The sequence below is a fragment of the Mycetomoellerius zeteki genome, unplaced genomic scaffold (genome assembly GCF_001594055.1).
Source record: "Mycetomoellerius zeteki isolate Tzet28-1 unplaced genomic scaffold, Tzet1.0 scaffold285, whole genome shotgun sequence".
NCBI classification, from domain to species: Eukaryota; Metazoa; Arthropoda; class Insecta; order Hymenoptera; family Formicidae; genus Mycetomoellerius; species Mycetomoellerius zeteki.
Genome location: NW_017257266.1, coordinates 566,547 through 590,205, shown reverse-complemented (window position 1 = coordinate 590,205; position 23,659 = coordinate 566,547). Strand labels below are relative to the sequence as shown.

General features: G+C 38.9%; 1 protein-coding gene and 1 pseudogene across 12 annotated transcripts in view; one reads left to right on the top strand and one right to left on the bottom strand.

Annotated features, from left to right (window-relative positions):
* Positions 1 to 6,873: 6,873 nt before the first annotated feature.
* Positions 6,874 to 8,340, bottom strand: LOC108724227 (uncharacterized; annotated as a pseudogene).
* LOC108724256 (protein tramtrack, beta isoform) overlaps positions 8,266 to 23,659 on the top strand; it is a 64,804-nt gene continuing 49,410 nt past the window's right edge. For 4 of the 12 annotated variants that reach the window (XM_018450532.1, XM_018450534.1, XM_018450541.1 and 1 more), the window contains exons 1-4: positions 18,673 to 18,893; positions 19,363 to 19,455; positions 19,562 to 20,115; positions 21,242 to 21,421. In XM_018450532.1, the coding sequence (XP_018306034.1) occupies positions 18,782 to 18,893; positions 19,363 to 19,455; positions 19,562 to 20,115; positions 21,242 to 21,421 (939 nt within the window). In that variant the 5' untranslated portion in view covers positions 18,673 to 18,781. The other 8 variants (XM_018450542.1, XM_018450536.1, XM_018450533.1 and 5 more) reach the window with 8 other exon arrangements.

Below are 23,659 nucleotides of genomic sequence, written 5' to 3'. Positions count from 1 at the left end.
CGCGTCTTGATTTTTAATTTGATTTTATTTAACGCATCGTATCGCATTATATTAAGATAAAATCGTTATTTTCGAATTTTTTTGGTTGATAAAACTTCGGGAATAATTACAGATTAATTCCGAGTGCAATGTTGTATTATGAGACACATTTATTTATTAAATAATTTAGTTATTAATTTAATAAATAACTCCGCATATTTACAAAAATATAATATAAACATATAAATGAATTATGAAGATTCTCTGCCAAAAGATTTATTGTCTCTGCCGTTTCGAGTGTAAATAGTTTTAGTTACAATCGCAATATTTTTGGATTATAAAGTGTGCATAACATAGCTTTATTTAACGTCGGGAGTGCCGTGCAAAGTACCGTGCGATCATAATTAATTAATTGATTTCGTGAGTGTTTTGAATGAGTGCAACGAGTTCCAACAACTCGAGAGGAGAAGATTCGAGGATACATCGGATAACGGCGGAGTAATCATGGAGGTAAGTAAATTATTATTTATATACGCGCGTGCAGTAATTATTTTCTGAATTATTAATTGTCATGGAAATTAATTTGTTTGAAGTAAAATTAACTGTAAATATTATAAGTATATAGGTAAAACTAAATATTCCCTGAATTTACAAAATTTTATCGAGAGAGAATTTAATATCATATGAGACATCGATACATGTGTTAAAAGCGGTTACAGATTGGATTGCTCATAATTTATTATGCGATGTTGTTATCCAATTTTTATCACTTGTACCTCGAGCTATTTTGATATTTTCCTATCATTATTTTTGATCGAGTTAATTATATCTTTAAATACTCTATTAAAGCATAGTTGCGAGACATCTTCTATATTAAGAGTCGTATTCACGTTTCATTTTTATCGATAAGTGTGCATATTTATTTCTGAAATTCTATAATATATGTAACGTGAACTATAAATGTGAATACGGATTTAAATCATTTTTTTTTACTATTAAATATCGTATAATATTGATTTAAAGGTGCGATTTAGCAAGAATTTAGAAGAATAATATAATGATAAAAATCCTTCTCGTGTGTGCGTGTTCTCTTTCGTCATTTAGATTATAAACGAACAGTTTCATTTAACGGACTCAACGCGTAGCAGAAATGTTTATCTTACGAACGTTAATTATTACGTGCTATAAAGTTGCCGTATTTAAAATAAGGAAATTGGTTCCGACTATTTACGATGCCGTCATTGGTATTTACACCTCGTCTTTCGCGAAAATACCTCGGATCGCAGACCTAAATACTAGTTGCTGAACCGAAAGAAACCAGCGAGCGTTTGGTTATAATCATCGAGAAAAAACAGAAAATCGTTGCGCATTGCGCGAAATCGACTAATGAAGTACTATCAAAATGATAGATATATTTTGCGTACCGCAGTCGACTGTAATACATTGGAAATTCAAATATTCCGTATTTGCGTAATTGGATGGACTCTTTCGATCGCGCGTGATTTTCTCGAATTATTCTATTTATTCAAACAGTCTTTCTTTGAAGGCCTCGCGATTGTCGGCCGCAGAGAATCCACGCTCTAGCAGTCCCATCGTTATATTTACGGCGCGTCGCAAGGTCAATGTTTGTGTCTACGTGCCCAATGAATTGGGCAATCAGCGAATGTTTGCGAGCCCTTTCGAAATTCATTAGCGTGTGCTTTTCGTACAGGCCGGGATGAAAACGCTTTGGCATTCCGATTACGATTGCGCCGCGCCCCGGCGGCGACGCGATTTTCACCGTGGTCGAGCAAGAACGGGCGAATAATGGGCGAATGCGCTAGTTTCGAAACGAGGTCTCTTAAGAACCTATCTCTCGCTCTCCTAGGGAGTAAATGACATATGAAACGAGGAGGAATTGGATCGTGTAATTCCGGTAGGAAACGAGAACGGAGATGGCCCGCTGCCGCGGCGGCTGTCGGCATCCCTTCTGGCCGCGGCAGCGCGGTACGATCATTACGAACTTTGATGATTCGTGTAATTTGATTATTCGCGAAAACGCGAGTTATTCCGGATGGTCCCCGGGACGCGAGCGTCAAACTCGACGGTGTTAAACAGTATCGATCACGCGGGGCGCGGACGTGATTCGCGGAAAAGATTGGTTCGATCGACTCGAAACTGAACGCGTATACTCCATGCCGATTCTTTGACGCAATGCTGGTTGCATTTTTCCCGAAATTGTTCCCGTTTCCCTTGACAAAGTGGCTGCAACAGTTTACAACACGACCGTGCACATGATTCCCTGGGCGTGCAACCGTTATATCGTATATCGCCGTAGGGTTGGTGCCGCAGACAGGGATGACGGGGGCGCGACGACAGTTTTATATAGAGACATCGAACGAATCACAGCTGCATAAATTCATCGTGAAATCGCAATTTCGTGTTGGCCGACCAGTTAGCAAACCGACGGAAACAAATCGATGCCCTCTGGGCCCAACAGCGGCAAATTAATAGCTCCCGTCAAGCTCTGTCGATGATACGCAACAAATTGATGAAATGATTATTGCACAGGCCGATATTATTAGATACTCGAGAGAAACTCTTTCACGTGAAATTCTCGTACGGAATTGTTTGTGAGAGATATCAATATGCTATTTGCTGTATCACCATGAGACGAAATGGTAGGTTTAATTTTATGGTTTATATATTATGTATTAAATTTTATATAAGTTTCAAATGTAGACGAAGACATTTTATTGCTTCAGCTTACATTCCAAAAAGCAACTCGGTTTACAATTTTATTTAATCACATATATTCATCCACATTTTATAATTATTGGCTAATTAGAATCCACTCTCAATATATTACTTTTATCTTTGTACAATGTATATATATATATGTGCTTTTTATTCTACACGTCACAACCTTTTTAATTCTATTCCTTACACTAATTTGCAATGATATTATGTCATCATATAATTTTCACTATGCTTTTAAAATACATATATAAATTTATTACATACTGGATTATTATACATTAAATATTTTTCTGAAAAAGATCCTAAGTTCATTCCTCTTTTACTTCTATTCTTATACTTTTATTTCTTTTTTTAGTTATGTTTATAATCGGAGTTATCTTTTCTAATTTTAATAAATATATTCAAGAAGTGCAATCTTTCGCAAAAAATTGCAAACGGTTATTATATATCCATTAAACTATGTTTTTCTTGGTTTTTCTTGATTAGTCAGTCAAGTATTGATAAGGTAGTGATTCGTTACCGAGCGGTATGAACTTTCGCTTAATATTCCGTGATCATTGCAGGGATTCGTTCGGATAACCGAAATTGATTAAAGTCATCGGTTCATTGTTTACTATAGTAAAGTCTAGTTCCATTCTACGCTACACCTCGATGACGACATCGAGCAATCGTTAGGTGACGCGGTGGTGTTAAGAGAGAGCTGCTAGGTGTTGGGGGCTTCCATTTTTCAGTTTTTCTTTATGCAGATCACATGGCTTGCTTTTTCTTCCTTTTCTGGCTCTCGTCGTCAGAGTTTTCTAGGTAGCAGCGAACCGTGCTGCTGTTGCCGGTAGATTGGATCGCGGAATCGCACGATGGTTACCACGAAAAAAAACACACATATACACACACACACACACACACACACACACACACACACACACACACACACACTCACACAGGTCGGAGGGAGGACGAGCACCCCGTTGAGAGAGCGAAGGGTATAAACGCGACGATTAACTGAAAAGCTCGTGCTCAATTTGCCCAGCACACCCTCTCGCTAGCTAGCAGTAACTTTTCTTTCGATATACAGGATGCTCCGTGCAATCACCGTCCCCTTCAAGTACTCGTCATTATGTTGTTATACATATTAACCAATATTATTCTGAGCCTTTTCACAACTTTTCATATTATCTTCCATGTTTAGTAAGCCTTAACGAAGGATTGTTACCTTACCATGTGAATCTCGAGAATATTGACGTGCTATATATTTCGCATCGTGTATACTTCTTTAAGATATTTAAATTGCTTCTCCGTAAGAGAAACTAAATTCTTCAAATTTCATTCTTTAATTTTCCTAGGAATACAGACATTTCTTTTGTTACGCGAAATTAGAGTTGAGGTGAAAAGCCACTCTGACGCGCACATCACCCTGCTTCTTTCCCTCGTTTTCGTCTTCTCATTTTCCTTCCTTCCTTCTACATACCCTCTGTTACTTCCGCTCTGGTTTATACGTACTTACGAGCTGCTAAGCTTCTAAGCCTGCACTTGACGGTTGCTACATACGTAGGTACTCGGTCGCCGCACGGAAAAGCTTGCGAAGTTTATTAAAACTCGACTCTTAACGAAGAAAGATTTCATTTGAATATATATACTATTAACCTATGCTGCTTAAGCCGATTCAGTTCCCTTCTCTGTTGAAAGACCTCTCTTTATTTGCACTGTGCGGTTTCCTTCTTCCGATAGTCAATCGATGTAATAACTCGGCCACTTAATGATTTCATTGTGAATGCGTTTAAATAAAATATCCTCGATCATGCTACAGATTTTATTAAGAAATTTAATATTGTTGTGACTATGAAGAATATCAAAAGAATATTTTGTTCTTGTTACTAGAATTAGAGACAATCATTTGTCATTTTTCTAACTTAATTGCTCTAATTTTATTTTTTTATTACACACTCAGCAAGAAGACCTTTTGTTTGTAGAATCGCTGCTGATAATACGATATATCTGTGAATGTTACAATATTTATTTACGAGTGAAAAATTTTTTTATTTTCTATCAGAATTTAGGTCTGAAGATTTTTTTTAAATTGTCAAAGAAAGACTATTTTTTATCTGGACGAATTAATCGTTTATCTAAAAACTTTCGTTTTTAAGGAATCGGTGAATGATAATAGAAGTAGAAAAAGAACCAATTTTATGAATATTACTTCAATTAATTATTTTTACGTAATTTAATTTTTTCAAAGAGAGTATAATAATAAGAGAGTATAATAATATTTCGTTAAATATACGGGAATCCTCAAGTAATATTTTATTATGGCTCTCTTGCTTGCTATATGTGTGTGCTTACAGCTCGTAGAACTTTATCATAGATCAAGGCCCGCAAGTGTGAGTGATGGCACGCAAAGGGTATATAACCACTATAATATTAACGTAAGACAGGGGTTGCTGTCATGCCTCGTTAACGCCAGCTTCACCGTTACGTCGTTGCAGTGATAGCGAAGATGACGAAGACGCAGCAGCGATGAGAGGAACGATGCACACGGTTTAATTAAAATATCACAAAAAGATAATGCTCTCTCGCGATAATTTATCACGCAGTAAGTATTTTCGCGACGCAGAAACGGGGGAGGGAAACTTGCAATCTGCTACTTATCATAAAAAGAGAAACAGTATTACATTTTCTAAGATTACTACAGACGTTAGTTAAGTCTTAAGCAGAATAATTGCGGTCGACACTCTGACGTGCAACCTCGTTTAGTTTTCACCTCGTAGATCTCTCATTACGAGGAAAGGCGCGTTACCTACGGAGAAGCGTTAGAATTAAGCGGGCGTCTATTGTACATAAAAATTATGTCTTTAGATACGGAAGATTTATGTATGTAAATGTATACCTTTAGATAATCTGCATTTCATCTTCAGGTACATGACTCCGTAGATTGTCGAACTTCGAGTAACGTGCTTCAAGTTTTATCCCCTTATTTCCACGAATAAACAGTTTGAGAGCGCAACGAGCGCAAAAACGTTTGATGTAGAAAGTACATTAACTATGGAGGAGCGTCATAATTAAACGAGTCTATTCATAAAAAGTTACGTCTAGATATACAGTTGGAAAATTTTGTTAAGTTCAACGTATTTCGCGTATCCCAAACGGTCCACTCAAATTTTTGACAGTTAATTTAACATGAGATGAATATAAAAAGTAACACAAATACTCTAAAATGTAATACTGACACAATTCGTAAGCAACTTTTTTTTAAGTAAAATTAACTTTTATGATATGTTAAATTAATACGTTTTATTCATTTGTGTCTTTGAATTTACATTTTTAGATACATTATTTTTATGTTATTTATTCGTAAATAATATTATTTTGATACTAAAATATATTAAATATCAATGTATTATAACACAAAATATTCAAATAATCATATGTTAAATTCACACTCGAAAATTCAATACAGAATTTCAACAAGGATTTGAGTGGACAGGTTTCAACACAAATACAAAATGTTTTTTATTATATACGGATTCTTAAGGTTTACGTGTAAAAATTATAGTCAAATAATCTGCATTTCATCTTCAGGTATTTGATACCGTAGCTTTCGAACTTCGAGTATCACCGCTTTTCCGTGATCGCGTAAACGGTTTGAGAACGCAACAAGCGCAAAAATGTTTGATGCGGAAAGTACATTTGTCCGATCGTTATACCAATACGCTAAGTTGTCTACCGCTAAATGAATTCGTTGCTAAGACGCGAAGTCGCTCGAAGTACAAAGCAAGTCTCAAGGTAATGGAATTACACTCGAAATTGGCGACGCATTACTCTCGAAAGGGCTAAGACGTGTATCGAATTTCCGGGACGGGACTCTCGGCGTTGATCTATATAGAATTATTACAGAGTCTGTTCTCTCATTGAATGAAGAAATTTACTCGAGATAACAGCCGTAACTAAACCAAGAATATTTGATACCGATTAAAAATTCTAAAAAGCCACAGTATTGAGAAATTAACGCGAAATCGATCATAATGTTCGATACACGAAGAGATTCTCGAGTAACGATGCGACCGCATCGTGGGATCGATTTATCGATCGTCCCACGGAAATCACGCTCCAGTGTGGACACAGCGGGGAATATATTTCGCGCGCCTTACAACCGCGAATGTGTCAGGAACTCGGGGACGACAACCACCGGCGAACCTCGATGACGTTCCCAGTGGTCGGTGGAGAATATGTTGCTGCGGATATGACGGCCAAACTCGGGTATCGAGAGCACGATACGGTTCGACGAAGATGAACGCGCGGGCCAAACGGCGGATATACCGAGGAAACCTCGGTGACGGAGGTGGCGAGCAGAAGCGAGCAGGAGGTGAAAGAGATGGTATATCGCGAACGCGAGAGGGAGAAATAGTGGACAAAACGAGGGGGGAGGGGGAGGGGAAGGACGAAAGTTTGCGGAAGGACGAGGGTGTTGCGTGTTCGCCGGGGTTGCGAGGGGTAAGGACGAGAGGGTGAGCAATCGTGTGCAGGTGCACAGGAGAGAGGATCCGCGTACGGGCGGGTGAGTTGTGCGTACCAATCGGCGGGTGCAGAGTACGTCCGCGGGCACGCAGGAGGAGGCGAAAACCGGGCACAGCCCCAGGAGCGCGGCGGGGGCTTCCGCCATACGGGGCAAAACCGCCCCACGCCGGACCCGGGAACCGGCGCGCGTCTGGTTGCGCTGGGTGGCGGATGCACTGTCGGGTGGCGCGCGAAAAGGGGGTTCAACCCGACTCTCGGTGCGCCGAGAGTACGACGGAGAGACTGAGAGATAGATCGAGACGGAATGAGGGAGGTTCGCGGGAGAGGCGAGGCGGAGGACACGTCGGCCAGGGGAAGAGAGAAGGACGGAGGGACGAACGAAGGTAGTGTGGAAGGGAAGGTTGGAGAGAGCAACGAGGGTGGCGGCGGTGGTTCTCGGGTGGTGCCGGTAGTGGAGGGTAAACGGAGGGAAGGCGGCGGTGGCGACGGCGGTGAACATAAAATCCCTCGCACATGCCTGGTGCATTCATTAGGGGGGATGTGCCCGTGCAGCGTACAACGTCGACCTGCATCCACGCCACCCTCTCGCGTTCTCTCGGTGCCACCCCTGGCCTCAGTCGCGCTCGACGGCCAACTTAGTGCACACGCCACTCCGTTGGTCCTCCCTGGCGGATTCACTCGCTGCTTCTCACTGCGCCGTGACCGTCCCCGTCGTCGCCGAAGGGTTGCATCGCCGTGCGCGCGCCAATCACCCTCTGTCGTTCGCGACATATCGGCCGACGACGAGCGAGTTCCCGCGTTCTCGAATCTGCTGTGATCGTCGCGCGTAACCGTAACGTGCGTCACGCATCGTCTCTGGATCTCGATCCAATTGTCAAGATCGTGAATCGTGCGCGCGATACGGCAGACGATGGCCGAAGCGAACTAAGAAAATTTCGCGTGAGTATCGAGATTATACGAGTGCGAGTTTTGTCTTGTAAATCCGAGTGCGCGAAAGTAAATACAAACGCCGCGGGAAACTTCCAACGCCAGCGAGAGCGGAGGTCCGGCAGCGGCCCGGCCCGGTTTCCGGAAGTCCTCCGAGTGGAAGAGAGAAGTTTTCCCAACGTCCATCTCCGAGGAAGATCGTTCGCAGAAGATCGTCCGATTCTTCAGCGCCCGAAGAGGATCACGCACGACGACGGCACGGCTCTACGCACCGCCGCCGGAAGCTGCGGGGAGCCGACGGGATTTCATGTTCACGAATTTCAGTAAACCAGGTAACGATGCGGCCAAAATCAACCGGCGGCGATGACAAGCTGCACGGAATCGGCGCGTCAGAATCGCAAAAGTATCCTTCGCCGTGGCGGGACGCGCCGCGCCGTGCCGCGCTACGCTTTCGCGTCGCTGTTTACGACGGATCGGGAAAGGGCGGGAACGCCGCGACTCCACGGGGGGATTTTATCGATCGCACGATCGACAGCACGCGCGTTTCCGCCGTCCGACTTCTCCCGCGGCAAAGGGTGGGCGGGAAAGTGGACGGAGGAACGACGAAGCTTTCTGCGTCACGATGTCGCGTCACATCACCCTGTTTCGCTCGAAATTGCCTCGAAATTGCTCGCCACGAAGCACCGTCGCTCGCAGCTCGTTTTCCCCTTACTAGTTTCCCAAACAGTACACTTTATCCGACATCCTGAGAACATCCTTGGCATGTTCGGAGAATTTAGGGACGTTGTCTCGACGTTTTTAGGACTCTAAAAGTGCTGTTTGTATTGGTCGCTATCTTCAGAATTGACAGTGAGAGGCGATGTGAATAAATTTGCATGGACAAAAAGTACTCGTATCCTATAACACATTTTTCGATCAGCGACTCGTCCGCGCAAGTAAACAAAATCAGTCGTGTGGAAAGTTCGGAAAGTAAATAGAAAATTGGACAAAACATGATCGTCGCCTCGATCGAGAATTGAGATAAATAACGGGGAATTGTGCCGGGAAAATAGAACAGCATAAATTCGCGTCCGTGTCTAAGGAACGTACAAAAGTCAACAAGAAATTAAAATGACTTTATTTTGATTCTTAACGTTAATAAACAATCTAATTTTGTAACCAAAACTCATCATTTTGACTTTGACGACGTCAAAATAAAGTCATTTTGACTTTCTTTGATTGAGGTATCTTTAGGTCGGCTGAACAATCGCTGAATTTAATATCGTAACTGTTCTCGATAATACATTTCATCAAAATTATATTTCCACCTCGAAATTGAATGAGATATCGAAGGACTCATCAGTAGAAAAATGCGCGGCAATGCGTGTAGATTTCGCGTTAACTCGGTATCGCGGAAGCTGCTTGCAACCAGGTGCAAGAATGTAGTTTATTTGCGGTGGGACGGTACGGTTAGATTTCGAATTTCCATATTTTCGCTATTCATTCGCGCGAGTATTATGACCGACTCGCAGTAAAAGGTGCATGGGTATTCCCGATGAAATATGCCGCACTTTCAAGGAACGTGCCTCGCGAAGCTGCCTTATCTCGCGTTTCCGCTTTCTCGTCCGAGCCGGAACGATTGATAAAATGGAATTTGACATAGCGATAGGGCACAACCGCTGAAAAATTTAATATCTCAAACATAAATTTTATTTCCTCATCCACACCGCGATGACCGGTATTTCTGATGAAATACGTTGCGCCTGAAAGAGACGCGTCTTAAGAACGTCTCATTTCGCTATTTTTCATTTAAGAAAAAGTAACATTAAATTAATTAAATGGTCGATAATGTTATCGTAATAAATACTAAGAAATTATTTATGAAATAATGTGGAAGAAAAGAAAATTTATTTTTATTTCACTTTTCATGCAAGGGACTTTGTTTACAAAAATTTCTTAATCCACACTTTTATGAAATAATGTATTATAATGAGTCAATAAAAAGTAAAAATATCCGTTCTAAAAATGTAAGAAGGAATATTCCCTAGTAGCATATTCATCGGCACAACATTGGCCTAATATATCCTCAATGTTTCGTCAATGAATTGTGCTACTCGGGTTGCTATAAATAAATATACATATTTTCTACAAAAATATTGAAATTTATGTTTTAAAATAATTAACTTTGCGTAGAAAGCTGAAAAATTGGCCTTTGTACGTAACTTTCCAACAAGAAGTAAAGTATCCGAAAATAAACCATACGAAATATCGAGCCTTTTCTTGATACATAAATTTCATCGTGGTAGATCCTCCTATCTGAGCAACGACAATTAGCGTATCGGCTCTTTCGGCGGGAAGCATAATTTTGATTGGTATGCAGGAGATATCGCCATCGATCCCTCGCGCGATTAATTCCGCGGATGTGCCCTCGCGTAGAGATAGCCACGCGATTCATAGCGCGTTAATTACGGATGCGGCGGGTCGTTACGAATGCTAACCGACTAATTCCGGTTTCGTATTTCAGCGCTAGCCGCATTTTTCCCACGACGGACGACTATGCGCGACACGTAAACATTGCAGAGAGACACACACACACGGGATACACATTTGCGGTTAGAGCCCGCGCAACTCTACGCTGAGCTTAATTTTTAATCTAGCGTAGCGCCGTCGAGAAATAATCCGCCACTTATTATGCAAATTTAATCGTGCGTTTATCGCGAGGTGCACTAATCGCAGATAACCTTCCCTCTCAACTTCTCCATTGCGGTGCGTCCAGGTGCCTTTTTTTTATTTCCGGTACGACAAAGAGCCGTCCCGGACCGCTTTGTTTTCCCAGCGGTGGATACGCCCGCGTTTAATCCCCTCTGCGATCCTTCTTGGCACGAACATAATGCCGTCGCTGTCGTAGTCGTCGTGATCGTGGTTGCGCGCGGCTTCCAAGTTCGGGCAGCGATTCAGGTCGGCAGCTCGCTGCCAAACAACGCATCCATTCAATCACTGGGGGTGGATGAGGGTAAACGCCCGGCCTTTCGCAATCTCTTTTTTGACACGCGGCAAGAAATAAAATCGGACGTACGAGAGGATTTTCCGCGCAAAACAACAATAAAAGAGGAAAGAAGACGTAACTCCTCTCAAAGGCCCAATTTTTTATTAAACTTGTGATGAAGCTTAACTTGATGTTTTATCCAATGAGCTTTATCCATGACATCATTATAGATGAAGACCATTGGATAAAATATCAGGTTGAGTGGCTGCTAGCTGCTAACCACAAATGTGTTTGCTAACCACAAGTTGACCAGAAAATGAAAAACTGGGCCAAAGTGTAATAAGACAGGTGTATTCCCATATTTGATTGGCTGTTTCAGTATGCCACTACTATTATACGCAGGAAAGTGCATTTGGGTCTAAAGGCCGCAGCAAACTTTTGTATAACGCATAAGACATGAATAACATACATTTTACAATAACCCAGCTAACGCTAAATGTTCATAGAAGGTTCGATTCTTATTACCAATGTACCGAATGTTCCGGAACAGTAAAAGAATCGTCACAGAATGTGCAAATGTCGATAAAATGTTCAGAATATTGTGTGAATACTCCTTGTATATTTCACGAAAATCGCTATCAAGCGAGCAGTACACATCTCCGCCGACAGAGGGCCGCGACGAAGAGCATTTACTCGTAAAGAATCACCTGGAAGAGAATATAAGGAGCGCAGCACTTCGTCTGTGAAATGAACCCCAAAATTAGGCTCCAAGGTGAAAACACATTGGGTACATTCAGTACCGCTCGGTGAGCGCTCAGTGAGCTCTTGTATCTGTTTGGTCTATATTTTTAGTTCTAACGGAATATGCCAATCAGATACGAGAGCTCACTGAGCGCTTAGTGAGCGGTTGTAGTACTGAATGCACTCATTAAATGTGTTTTCCAAAGTAAAATTTTGTTTAAAAACTGATTCACGAACGACCTGACCCGGAATTTTTGGAAAAATCTTACGAAATATATATGAAATATATATGGAACATTTTCGGAATATGTAACGATATACAAATGAAATTTTTTAACCGACATTTGAATGTTTCTTTTACGTACCGTGAATATTTCGGAATATTTTCGAATATAATTCGGAATACTTTGAAGTATTTTTGGAATATTTTGGGGGATTTTAGGAACATTTTATGAATATTTCAAGAATATTTAACTGGGAAGTCATGATTTAAGGCCGAAGCACAAACTTTTGCATCATGCATATTGCGTAAAACATAAGAAAATCAACCAATCAGAGTCTTTTATTTCATGGAAGGAAAAGAAATGAAGGACCTTGATTAGTTTCATTTCGTATGCGTTATGCAAGACTCTGTGCTCTCGCCCTTAAGCTCTAAGTTTTAAGCTGTAAAGAACTGACCAGTCATAGTTGAATGAGAAGAATGATCAACTATGATTGGCCAATTTCTTACGGCTTCAGACTTAGTTTAGGTAATGGCTTATTGTAGAAAGTCTATAAGAGAATCAACTAATTAGAGTATGAAAAGAAGAACTTTGATTAATTTTCTTGCGCCTTATGCATTATGCAGCGTTATGCAAAGTCTATGCAAACTTAAATTTGATTGTTCCCAGTATTGCTATCTCCATTAGACGCTATGTCACACTTATCTTATTACACCATAATTCCTCTAATATCAGCGAGCTACCTAAGCATAACAAAGTCGGGAAAATCACCCAGAGATTCTGGGTTAATTCGAGGAGTCGAATATTTCACGGAACGAGTCGAGAACAACTCTTGGTTCGCGCATGGTTTGTCTCTTTGGATGAGAGACGGGTACTCCCGGGTGAGCTTAGTTCTCCAAAGTTTTCCAGCTCCCATCACTTTCTCGAGGGCAGTTACTCGGGTAAGAGACGACTCAAAGCGTTTCTATTATTCGCAGCGTCACTTGGTCTCTCAAGTCATTTGGCAGAAGATATTTTGGAGCTCTCAGGCAAGATATGTTCGCCGAGATGTTCTACGAGGTCAAAGGGTATTTCGGCTGCGAGCGAGCGCGGCGTCGTGATGTTTACGAGACGCGTACAAGTAGTTCGACGTTTCGCTTTCGCGAGAGGAACGTCGGGGTTCGTTTGGAGATCCACGACGTGTTCAAAGCCCGCCCAACCCGCTCTTCGTCTCGCGACCGCACTCCGATTGCATTGTGGTCGGGAAAATGCATGCCCGAGTGCAGCGGCGCGTCCTTTATCGGCGCGGGTGTCCTACATAGAGCTTTTTCCGACCATTTCCACGTTATCGCTTGTTATTTGCGTCACGAACTCGTACTTCCAATTCCTAATCGATTTGCGGGCGTCGAGCGAGAATCTCGAAGGGAGAAGGAAAGAGATGCAGTCGTCATACTTTAGCATTTCGCGTTTAAAAGACATGGAAAAAAGCGAAGAATAAGAGAGAATCGAATAGCTTCTATTTTTCTATGTATTCGCCGCTTGCGGAGCGGTTGAAATCTATTTTTCCACATCTCGCGAACTGTACTTTGCTCAAGAAGAAATGACTCGGTCACATAAAATAGAGTCGATAGAAAACGGGAATACGTTGGGATCCGCCAGCGGATCGAGATCGGGGAAAATACGCGCGTGCGAAGATCTACGTGTGAAGATTTACCCGCCGAAGATCAACTAGAGGTACTTCCGGAAGATAAACGCGCCGATGCGCCGCAAACCCTGCGCCGGAAATGTTTTTCCCGGCGCGCGGCTCGCTGCGGCTGCGACACATCGATCGTCGATGCATTTCGACGGCATGGACGCAATTTCCGGCGTCAAAGGGCCAAGGTCGGCCCCACTTAATCATGGGATGGAGGTCCGTCTCGCAGGCACGCAGAACACACTCAGGTCTGTTCCAAAAAAACAGAAAGTATTTTATATTATCTCACGAGGAAAAGTAGGTAATTATCATTTTTAATGAGGGTATATTAGCTAGGTCTTTATTAAATACATTAGACATATTAGAGGATATATTAGAGATACAGAAGATACGTAAAAAGGATAGAGTACGAATACTCAACGCCAATGCACTCAAGCATTCATAAGTTGCATACACTGAAAAAAATTTACTAAATTTTAATACATGGTTCTTTGAATAGTAATAATAGTTTTTTAAACATTTACTTAATACAAAAATGATAATTAAATCAAATTAATGGTTTTTGTATCAAATAAATATACGTTTAAATTTAGTAAATATTTACTATTCAAATAAAGGACTATTTAAAGAAATATTTATTAAAATTTAGTATTTTTTCAGTGTATATAGATCGAAAAAGTTGTGCAGGCTGAAACGGATAGGATATGAAATCGATATAATTTCTTGATCAATATGTTCTGAAAAAATATTGTGATGCTAAGCAGGTATAACTATTAGATATCAAAAGAGCAATGGTAACTTAAGTTAACTTAAATAACATTTTGTTATTATTAACTTCCGTATGTGTCAAAAACTGTGTAAACTACATTTCTATTGTTAGTTTCAAAGTAAACATCATCCATATTATCGTATGCTTAATTAATAATAAACTAAATTTGAGTTAAGTTTAATACGTCTCTTGAGTTAAATTGTTCAACTTCATTGCTTTAGTTAAATTAATTACATATCGTATAGGAGCAGTCGCGACTTATAGGAATGATTAAAAATATAACTTAAAGTTATTGAATTATTTTGATTTAATAGATATTTTGAGTGCAATTTGACACAATGAATTTAACGGTATTACGACGTTTTGAAAATAGCTCGATGTTTTTCTCAAATATATATAACTTTCGTTATATCAGACTGCTTATAAAAAAACATAAATGCAACGGGATGATACTTGCCTATCGATGAATATTGCATTGTCTCGGCAGATAGCTCGTTAAAGAGCAAGATGCTCGTGGATTTTCTTAATGAAGAAGCGCTTGGCGTATACAGTAAATACGTATACAGAGGTAATTATCTAGTCCTTAAAGTTAGTATGTTATTATTAAGACGGACCAAAGGGAATCTTTCTGTCAGAGTACCTTCAACACGCGGGTTTAGTTTAGCTTAATAAATGTGGAGAGAGAGAAGTGAGCAACGTGTAATTAAACGGTCTCCCATAATCGGGCTCATAGTCGAGGTAATTACTCGTCGTCGGATTTGATCCGATTTGCACGTATTGCAACAAATCTTGTGCCTTGATTTCTAAATTCTCTCTAATGAGCAATATAATAATTTAACAATTGCCGTGCAAAGATTATTATAATTAATATTAATTAGAATCTTATTAGCATCAATTTTTTATGTATAAAATACCAAAATTGTCAATACTCGGATGCTGAATTTATTTCTAATTTTCGTCACACAATAGTATTTCTTATATTATTTCTTTTTCATCTCTTCTTTGTTGAGTCAGAATCGAGTGCTCGCAGGAATTGTTGGAAGTTGCTCAGAAACGGACGACGTTTCCACTAATATAATGCTGACACGTCACGGTTTAAATTGTTAACCAAGAACCAGACATAGTTTTGTACATGCCGCGTATATATACACGTACGTGTGCACGTCAGATGTCCCAGGAGCTTTTTAAACCAGATATTATTCAGTATCCTTCGGGATAAGCGGGTAAACGGAGATGCAACTTTTGCGGATCTGTATTCCGGCGATTAATATCTCATTTAAGGGAAAACGGAAAATTACGAAACCGGGGATACAATTAGGACATGTCCGTGATGGCGAAATGAATTCCGTCCTGGTTAGGCCGGACCGGTGCATTTCGAAATGCAGCGGAAACGTGGAATCGAATTTGAACGGCAGATATTACGTCGCATACCGCGAGAATTTCATCGCGAATGTGATTAATTAGGCGTTTTTCGAGCCACATCACGCAGCGTTATTTTACCAAAAACGAGAGAAAACGGATATGGGAATATTGAATTCTCCGTTTACATCATGTTTATCGCATCACCCGTTTTGACGTTTTGGGCGTTTTATGTATCGCATTTCTATCTTTGAGCGGGATATACATGTACCCGTGAAACATAATTTCCAGCGATACCAATGAAAGCGCAGATTAAATCTGTTAACAACCGCTCGAAGCTTTGGAAAATCTCGTGTTGGAAACCTCGGTTGAGGAGATTTTCCAATTTTCCCCGATGCCTATTGATTCCGCACGGGCATAACACGATTATCGTTCGGTGAGAGAACAGAGGCGGGGAGAGCCAAATTAATATCAGAAACTCTCCGCGATTTGCACGAATTATCGTTTATTACCGTTAAATGAAGCTAAAGCGTCTCCGGGAGTATGCACCGCGCACATGTGGATTATCTGCGAAATGGAAAGCACGATTTCGCGGTATTTTCCCTTCGTATCGAACTACTGTTTGGCTCTTCCATCCAGCAATTACGATGACGCTCGGTTTAAAGACCGGAGGGTTGAAACGCGCGCGCACGATTTTATTTGAGCTCCATGATTAACTCCAAATAAATGAAAACTGTGAGAACTTCCCTTTCTACGCGTCGCGTTGCACCTCGACGACTGGTATTTAAACTCTCGAAGGCCCCGCGATTTTAATCCGCGTTTTTAGCTACGAGCGTTCGCGGGCTTGGTACATTAGAGAGAAAAAACGAGGCAAAAGATAACAGTTAGCGATTCTTTTTCTATCTTTAATATTATACATAACACTAACTTGGCGTACATACGAAACGTTCTTCTTCGGGTATATCGTAAAATAGGTAGAGATGAAGGAATATAAAGAATGTTACAAAATATAAAGAATCTTACAAAGGACGATTAGTTCCAGAAACTAATTTTGGATGAAAAAATTGTACATTGATGGTGAAATTGTAGTGAAATTAATAATTACAGTAGAGAAATTTTCATAATAATTTAATTATTAACATATAAAAAATTTAATGCTAAACATTAAATTTTACAATTAAAAATAAAGAATATAAAGCATGTTGCAAAATCTTACAAAGGTCGATAAGTTCTAGAGACTAGTTTTAGATAAAAAGATATATATTGATAGCGAAATTCAACGCGTAATAAAACAAATAATTGCAGTAAAGAAATTTTTTTCCATGATAGTTTAATTTTCTAGATATTAAATTTTATAATTTTGATATGATATAAATATAATTTTTATATTTTTTATTATAATTCAAGAATATTTTTACTGAATTATTCTTAACTCTCTCTTTTCAATTTAATTTAAATTCCTTTGAAGAAAATTTAATATATGAAATGAGCAAGATTATTGATATATTGTATTATACATACTTAAAAAATTAGTTTTTATTAAGAAGATATATATTTATTAGAAGATATTAATTAAAAAATAATGACAAGAAGGAAGGCAAATAGCTGAAAAAGGTGATTTGATTTCTTTCTTCTTTTGATATCAGTTAATACATTTTTGCAAACTAAATTTTCTAATGAACATGTGCGTCAAATTAAATATCAGACCTTGGTGAGAGAAAATAGACGAAATTTAGTTACTTTGAGGGGGCCTCTTGAAAATGCATTAGCACTTGAAGCAACCGCTTTATTTACATCTTGGATTGTACACTGCCAAAGTCCTATTTCTTACATTGATTTGAGAAATCATGATTTGGATTATAATTCATTATTAAGATCAGAAATTATCGTTAAATTATTGTTAACCTATGACAAACAATTCATAAGAAAATAACATCGTTTTAATGATTTTGTCTAAATTTTAATGTAAAATATAAACCATTTATCGCGTAATCGTTTATTGATAACAAACACAGAAATTAATTGTTTTTCAATTCTTGCCGTTTGTCACCATTAAAAGAATTTTATTTTGACTAATTTATAAATACATAATACAAAGCTATTTTATTTATTTATACACTGAGAAAATGTTAAACTTAATTTTAATAAATAATTGTTTGAATAGTACGAACATAAAATTTATTTTTATTTAGCAGAATAAATATTTGCTAAATAAAAAAATATAATAATAAAATCAAATTAATTGTTCCTGTACCAAATAAACATATGTTTACATTTAATGAATATTCAACGGGCATTTAATAATTATTCAGACAAATATTTATTAAAATTTAATACATTTTTCTATCAATGTAGAATTAAAATATGACTATATGGTAAATTTTTAAAAATAAAAGATAATATTCTTGAATTCCGGTATAATTGATAGTACCTTCAATTACAGTATATTATTCAATTACGTTAATTAGTAAAATTTGATTTGTTATAAACACTATTCAATTACATTAACTGATAAAATTCTGATCGGTTGGTATCTGTTCGGTCTAGTCTAATTTTTAGAGAGGTTAATTAATTGATCAATCAACGATAATCGTGAAAAACGGTTCGGTCGCGTTTGAATAGTGCGCGTTGACGCGCCATATCGCGTGGCTGACGTAACGAAAGCGTGCGTTATTTGGAAAATAAGAAGGCCGGCACTCGTGCAGATCGATATGGCGACGACTGAACGAGCGCCGCGCGAATTCTCTGTGTTCCGGCTGCGATATATTTCGCATGGGAGAGACCGCGTTATCGGCGCGCACCGGCGGGCCGCGGGATCCCGCAGGCAGTCGGAAAGAAGACGCGGCGTACGTTCAACCGCGTTTGAATTTGAGCGCCCTTCGCGCCATTCCCCGCGGCAGATGCACGAAGGTCAAAAGTATTTTAAAAATAAGGCCGTAGGCATTGGCAGATTGGTATGGCAGTGGACGTTAAGGGTCGGGTGGCGTTGTAATGGCAAAAAGTTTGCGAGAGGTGAGTAATCGACGTACGGAGATTCGGTAAGCGGTATCTCGCGGTGAGTGATGCGGGACGGCGTAACCTGCGTAGGAACCGCGTAAATAAAGCGGTGCGCGTTAAGCTTGGTACGAGTGGCTAGAAAATCGGGCATCAACAAATCGTCTTTTCGCAAGGAGGCTCGTGGAGGCTAGACGAGCACGGCCGACAATGGCGCCCAAGCCTCGCGAATATTGACATTGCCAAAAACATCATCTCCGAATATATCGGATTATTATCGTATACGTGGGTGGTACGTACTGCGTCGCAATTAGCGATCTAACCTCGCGGGCGGCCCGTGGCCGTGGCCCATCGCCTAGAAATTCGAACGCGGCTTACCTCGCTCCGGCCGTTAAGGTTATGCGAAAAAATGTTTTCTGCACGTATAGTAGCGCGGCGTGAACCCTGAAGGGTTTTACAGTTATACTGCAATGTGGCACATTTGCAGAAGCGCGGAGGACGTTGTGTGGGTCTAGAGAGCCGCGATTTAATCTGCGGGGAGATATTGTCAGGACGATAGGAGAGTGCGCGTGGAGAAAGTGTGTGAGTTTAGCGATTTTTAAGGGTTAGGGGATCATTCGGTATATAGCCAGGGTGCATAGCATAGTTTTTATGTAGACAGTTTTGGCCAACTAGTTTGGTTGTAGGGTCGGGATTGGAGATAGACAAGATGGACCAGCAGTATTGTCTACGGTGGAACAATCATCCAGCCAACCTCACAGACGTTCTCAGCTCGCTCCTTGCCAGAGAAGCACTCTGTGACGTGACCCTGGCCTGTGTCGGAGAGACCTTCAAGGCGCACCAGACCATACTATCTGCATGCAGTCCGTATTTCGAGAGCATTTTCCTGCAAAACACCCACCCCCATCCAATCATATTCCTCAAGGATGTCAATGACACAGAAATGAAGGCGTTGCTACACTTTATGTATAAGGGCGAAGTCAATGTTAGTCAGCATCTGCTACCGATGTTCCTTAAAACAGCAGAGGCATTGCAGATCAGAGGCCTCACCGATAATAGTGTAAATAACAAGACAGAGGACAAATGTCCGTCACCTGATCCAGAAACGCAAACTGGAGTAAGACATAGCGATTCGCCTAACCTCCAGTCTCATCATGAGAAGAGGAAAAGAAAGAATTCAGGCAGCTACGACGTTTCCTTTTCTGGCCCACCTAGCGAAAGATTCTTGTCTGATTCTCAGGTAGATATCGTACTCGTTTACTCTCTTCTGTAACTGTATTACGAGATAGGTGACTTATGTGTCATCATTTTTATTCATTGTAACACATGTACATTTATCATGACTCGTGTGCGTGTCATATTAAATATATCTTAAAACTTGATTAAGAAAAATTATACAGAAATGAGCAACATAAGTATTTCTTCTGAAAGTTGATGCAAACATAATTTTTTTGTGAGCATTCTAGATTGTCTCTTTGGCCTCTTTGGATGTAATTTTTATTTTATCCGTTATGTTTGTAACAATATTAAATATTACATTACATTTTCACATTATTAACTGTATAAAATAACATACATGCAATATTTATAGCAATGCTGTTTCTTTAAATAAGATTATATGAATACTAATTTCTGTTTATATATCATTATACTTGTGCTACTGCTTAAAATTTTGGTTGATTGTGGTCTCATACATATTATCAACAAATTATACATGTGCTTGTGATTGCACAGCTTTCCAAATAACTTTATAACCTTGAAAAGTTCAGGCCAAACGCTATTATCTGCTGTATAATTCATGAGACAGATATCATTATAATTAAAGATCCTATAACAAAGTCTGGCCACAAAATGACAAACTTTTGATTGGTCTGTTGTATTAGTCAACTTTAAGTAAGTTAGAATGAATAAGGTAATATATATAAGTTAGAATGAGATGGCATGTATAAAAAGAGATAATACATATACTCTTCTTTTTCATTCTTGTTTTGACAAAATTGTTTATGACCAAACTCTGTTGTAGAGTTTCTAATCATAATGTACTTCCTATATACTTTTACATATATTTTGACGTAAGACTCACACGTTTAGAAAGAGATGTAATCTGTGTCTATTCCAAAACGTCAAATGCAATTTGATTACAAGTACATAATAGTAAACGTTATCGAACAACAAAAATCTAGCCAGTTTATTATAATAAATCCATCTATTACGTTTTTAAGCAAAGGAAATAATCTACCGATGAGTGTTTATTTAAATAAAAAAAAGTTCTTAACCCCCAAAAAAAAAATCTTGCAATTAGTAATCATGTCGAGATATAGCATTCAGAGAAAGATGAAGAAAACTTTTTTATTGATTATTTTCAGACATCCTCGCAGTGTAGTTACAAATCAAGTCCTCCTGTGATTCCAAAGTTAAATAATGCCCTGGGAGTTGAGATGGAAGATGGTGGTCGACCCATGTCCCCTGCTTCACAACCGCAGGCTCCTATTAAACAAGAGGTGGATCACCACTTGCCTGACTTCCATGACAATATTTCCCTCCCCGTAAGTAATTTTCTACATTTATGCATTTCATATTTTAGTTTCAATTAATCATTTCTTTCTATTTCTGCCCTGCACATATGTATTCGCTTTGCTTTTTCTTGTGCATTCACTTGTCTAATAACGTAGAACACTAAATTTGTTAAAATTTTTTTTTTAACTTTGCACGATCTATGTTGTTACATGCAATAAAATATATGTGTATATAATCTTCCTTGTTGATAAAGAGTTTATTATAAGTACCTCAATTTATTTGAAAGTATTGCAGTTGAAGGAAATTATTTTCTGATGTATTTATCGTGATTGCATAAAAGATAATAATGATAAGACTGTTTATGTTCTTGGTTTCTTTATCTAAAGTCACATGCACTACAAAAAAAGCTTAGGAAATTTTATTGTTTCTTATCTTATTACATTTATCTCCAGACATGTAATTTTTAAATAATTATGTAATTATGCATTACTAGTTAATACATTATTTCTGTAAAATATTTCTTTGAGAATACTTAAATATTAAAAGAATGCACGTGTAAATTGTTTGAACATTTTGTGGTGTGAAGTGTTCGCGTAACAAAGTATCCTGATATTATTGCAGCATGTAACTTAGATTCTATGTATCCATTAAGGTATTTTTATTTTATATCCGCCTTTTTTCCGAAGATGCTTTATGCTTCTTCTCGCTTAAAACACTTTGCACAGTCGTAAATGAAGTGCAAAGTTCTCGTGATATATCGTGAAGGTAATTGTCCCTATAACGGAGTTTCGTTACTGTTCCCACAATTGATGACGATTACCTACCGTCGTCCTATAGTCGAAACAAACATGGGAAGGAAGGGATTTTTCTAATTAGAGATTACAGAATTGGCTTTTTCTGCTAAAAAAAAAAATTGGTCGAGATGTGTTGATTAAGCACATATCCTTTCCTTCTCTGTTGACAGACTAATATGGAGTGGGAGGTTCAAAGAGATGGGAAGAGTGATGAAACTATGGATGTACAGAACATGACTTCAAATCGTCCAGATTCCGCTGGGGTGCAAGTTTCTCGCGAAAGTGCCATCATGGCTGGAGGTTCTCTCTATGTCGATATGTCGGGAATTGCGTCTGAGTTCCCCGGAAATTCGCATAATCCGCTAAGTCAAGCCGTGAACCGTCAACCTATGAACACACACCATTCGTATAAAAGCAATAGCATTGATCAAACCCAGTCGTACGAATCGTTACCCGAATATTCAGTTGCTAAGAGACTTGAAAGTGATAGATCGTTACAAATAAATCAGGAACCAGGATTGTCTATAATTCAACCGACAATTCAGTGCGCAAATTTGCAGCGTACTACGCATAATAGAAAGGCTGGTAAATTTAAACCGGGATGGTTAGGCATATATTCCTGGCTGCAATACGATGAACTATCGAATCTTATGTTTTGCAAATACTGTAGAAAGTGGAGCGAATCTATACCAGAAATTCGTACTTCATTTGCTGCGGGAAATGGCAATTTTAGACTAGAGATCGTGAACCATCATGATAAATGTAAAGCACATAAGCTGTGCGTAGCAAAAGAAAACGAGGAAAGAAAACATTATACTTATACGACAAAAACATGCTAGCTTTGATACCTATCATTGTATCCTATCTGGATCTGTTAACTTGTAATTAATTTCGCGCTCATTTAATACCTAAAAGACTTATCGTTTACAAATATTCGACATATTTGTACGAAATACATAACAATTTTGAAAAATTCCTGCCTTACTAAACCGCGACAATTTATGCAAACTTATAATACAGCCATGTGCAAAAGTATTAGGCACTTACAATTTTCTCGCATTTTACGAAAAGTTAAATATCTCGGTGAAAAGAAACTTCAGGGAAGTTTTCAATCACGCATTTTAAAGCGTAAAGATAGGGCTTTAAATCTGCGTCTAAATCTTTTGTCTACTATATTTTGTTCATAAGTTACATAAAATTAAAAAATGATATCTTTGCAATATTTTTGTCTTACTTTGTAGCGCTTTGAAGTAATATAAAAATATTGCAAAGATATCATTTTTCAATTTTATGTAATTTAGGAATAAAATAGACAAAAGCAATTCAAACGCAAATTTAAAGTGAGATATTTAACTTTTCGTAAAATGTGAGAAAATTGTAAGTTCCTAATACTTTTGCACATAGCTGTATTTATTTATTTAATTTAAAACAAAATGAGACACTTAACAGAATATGTTATAAGTGCATTGTTTT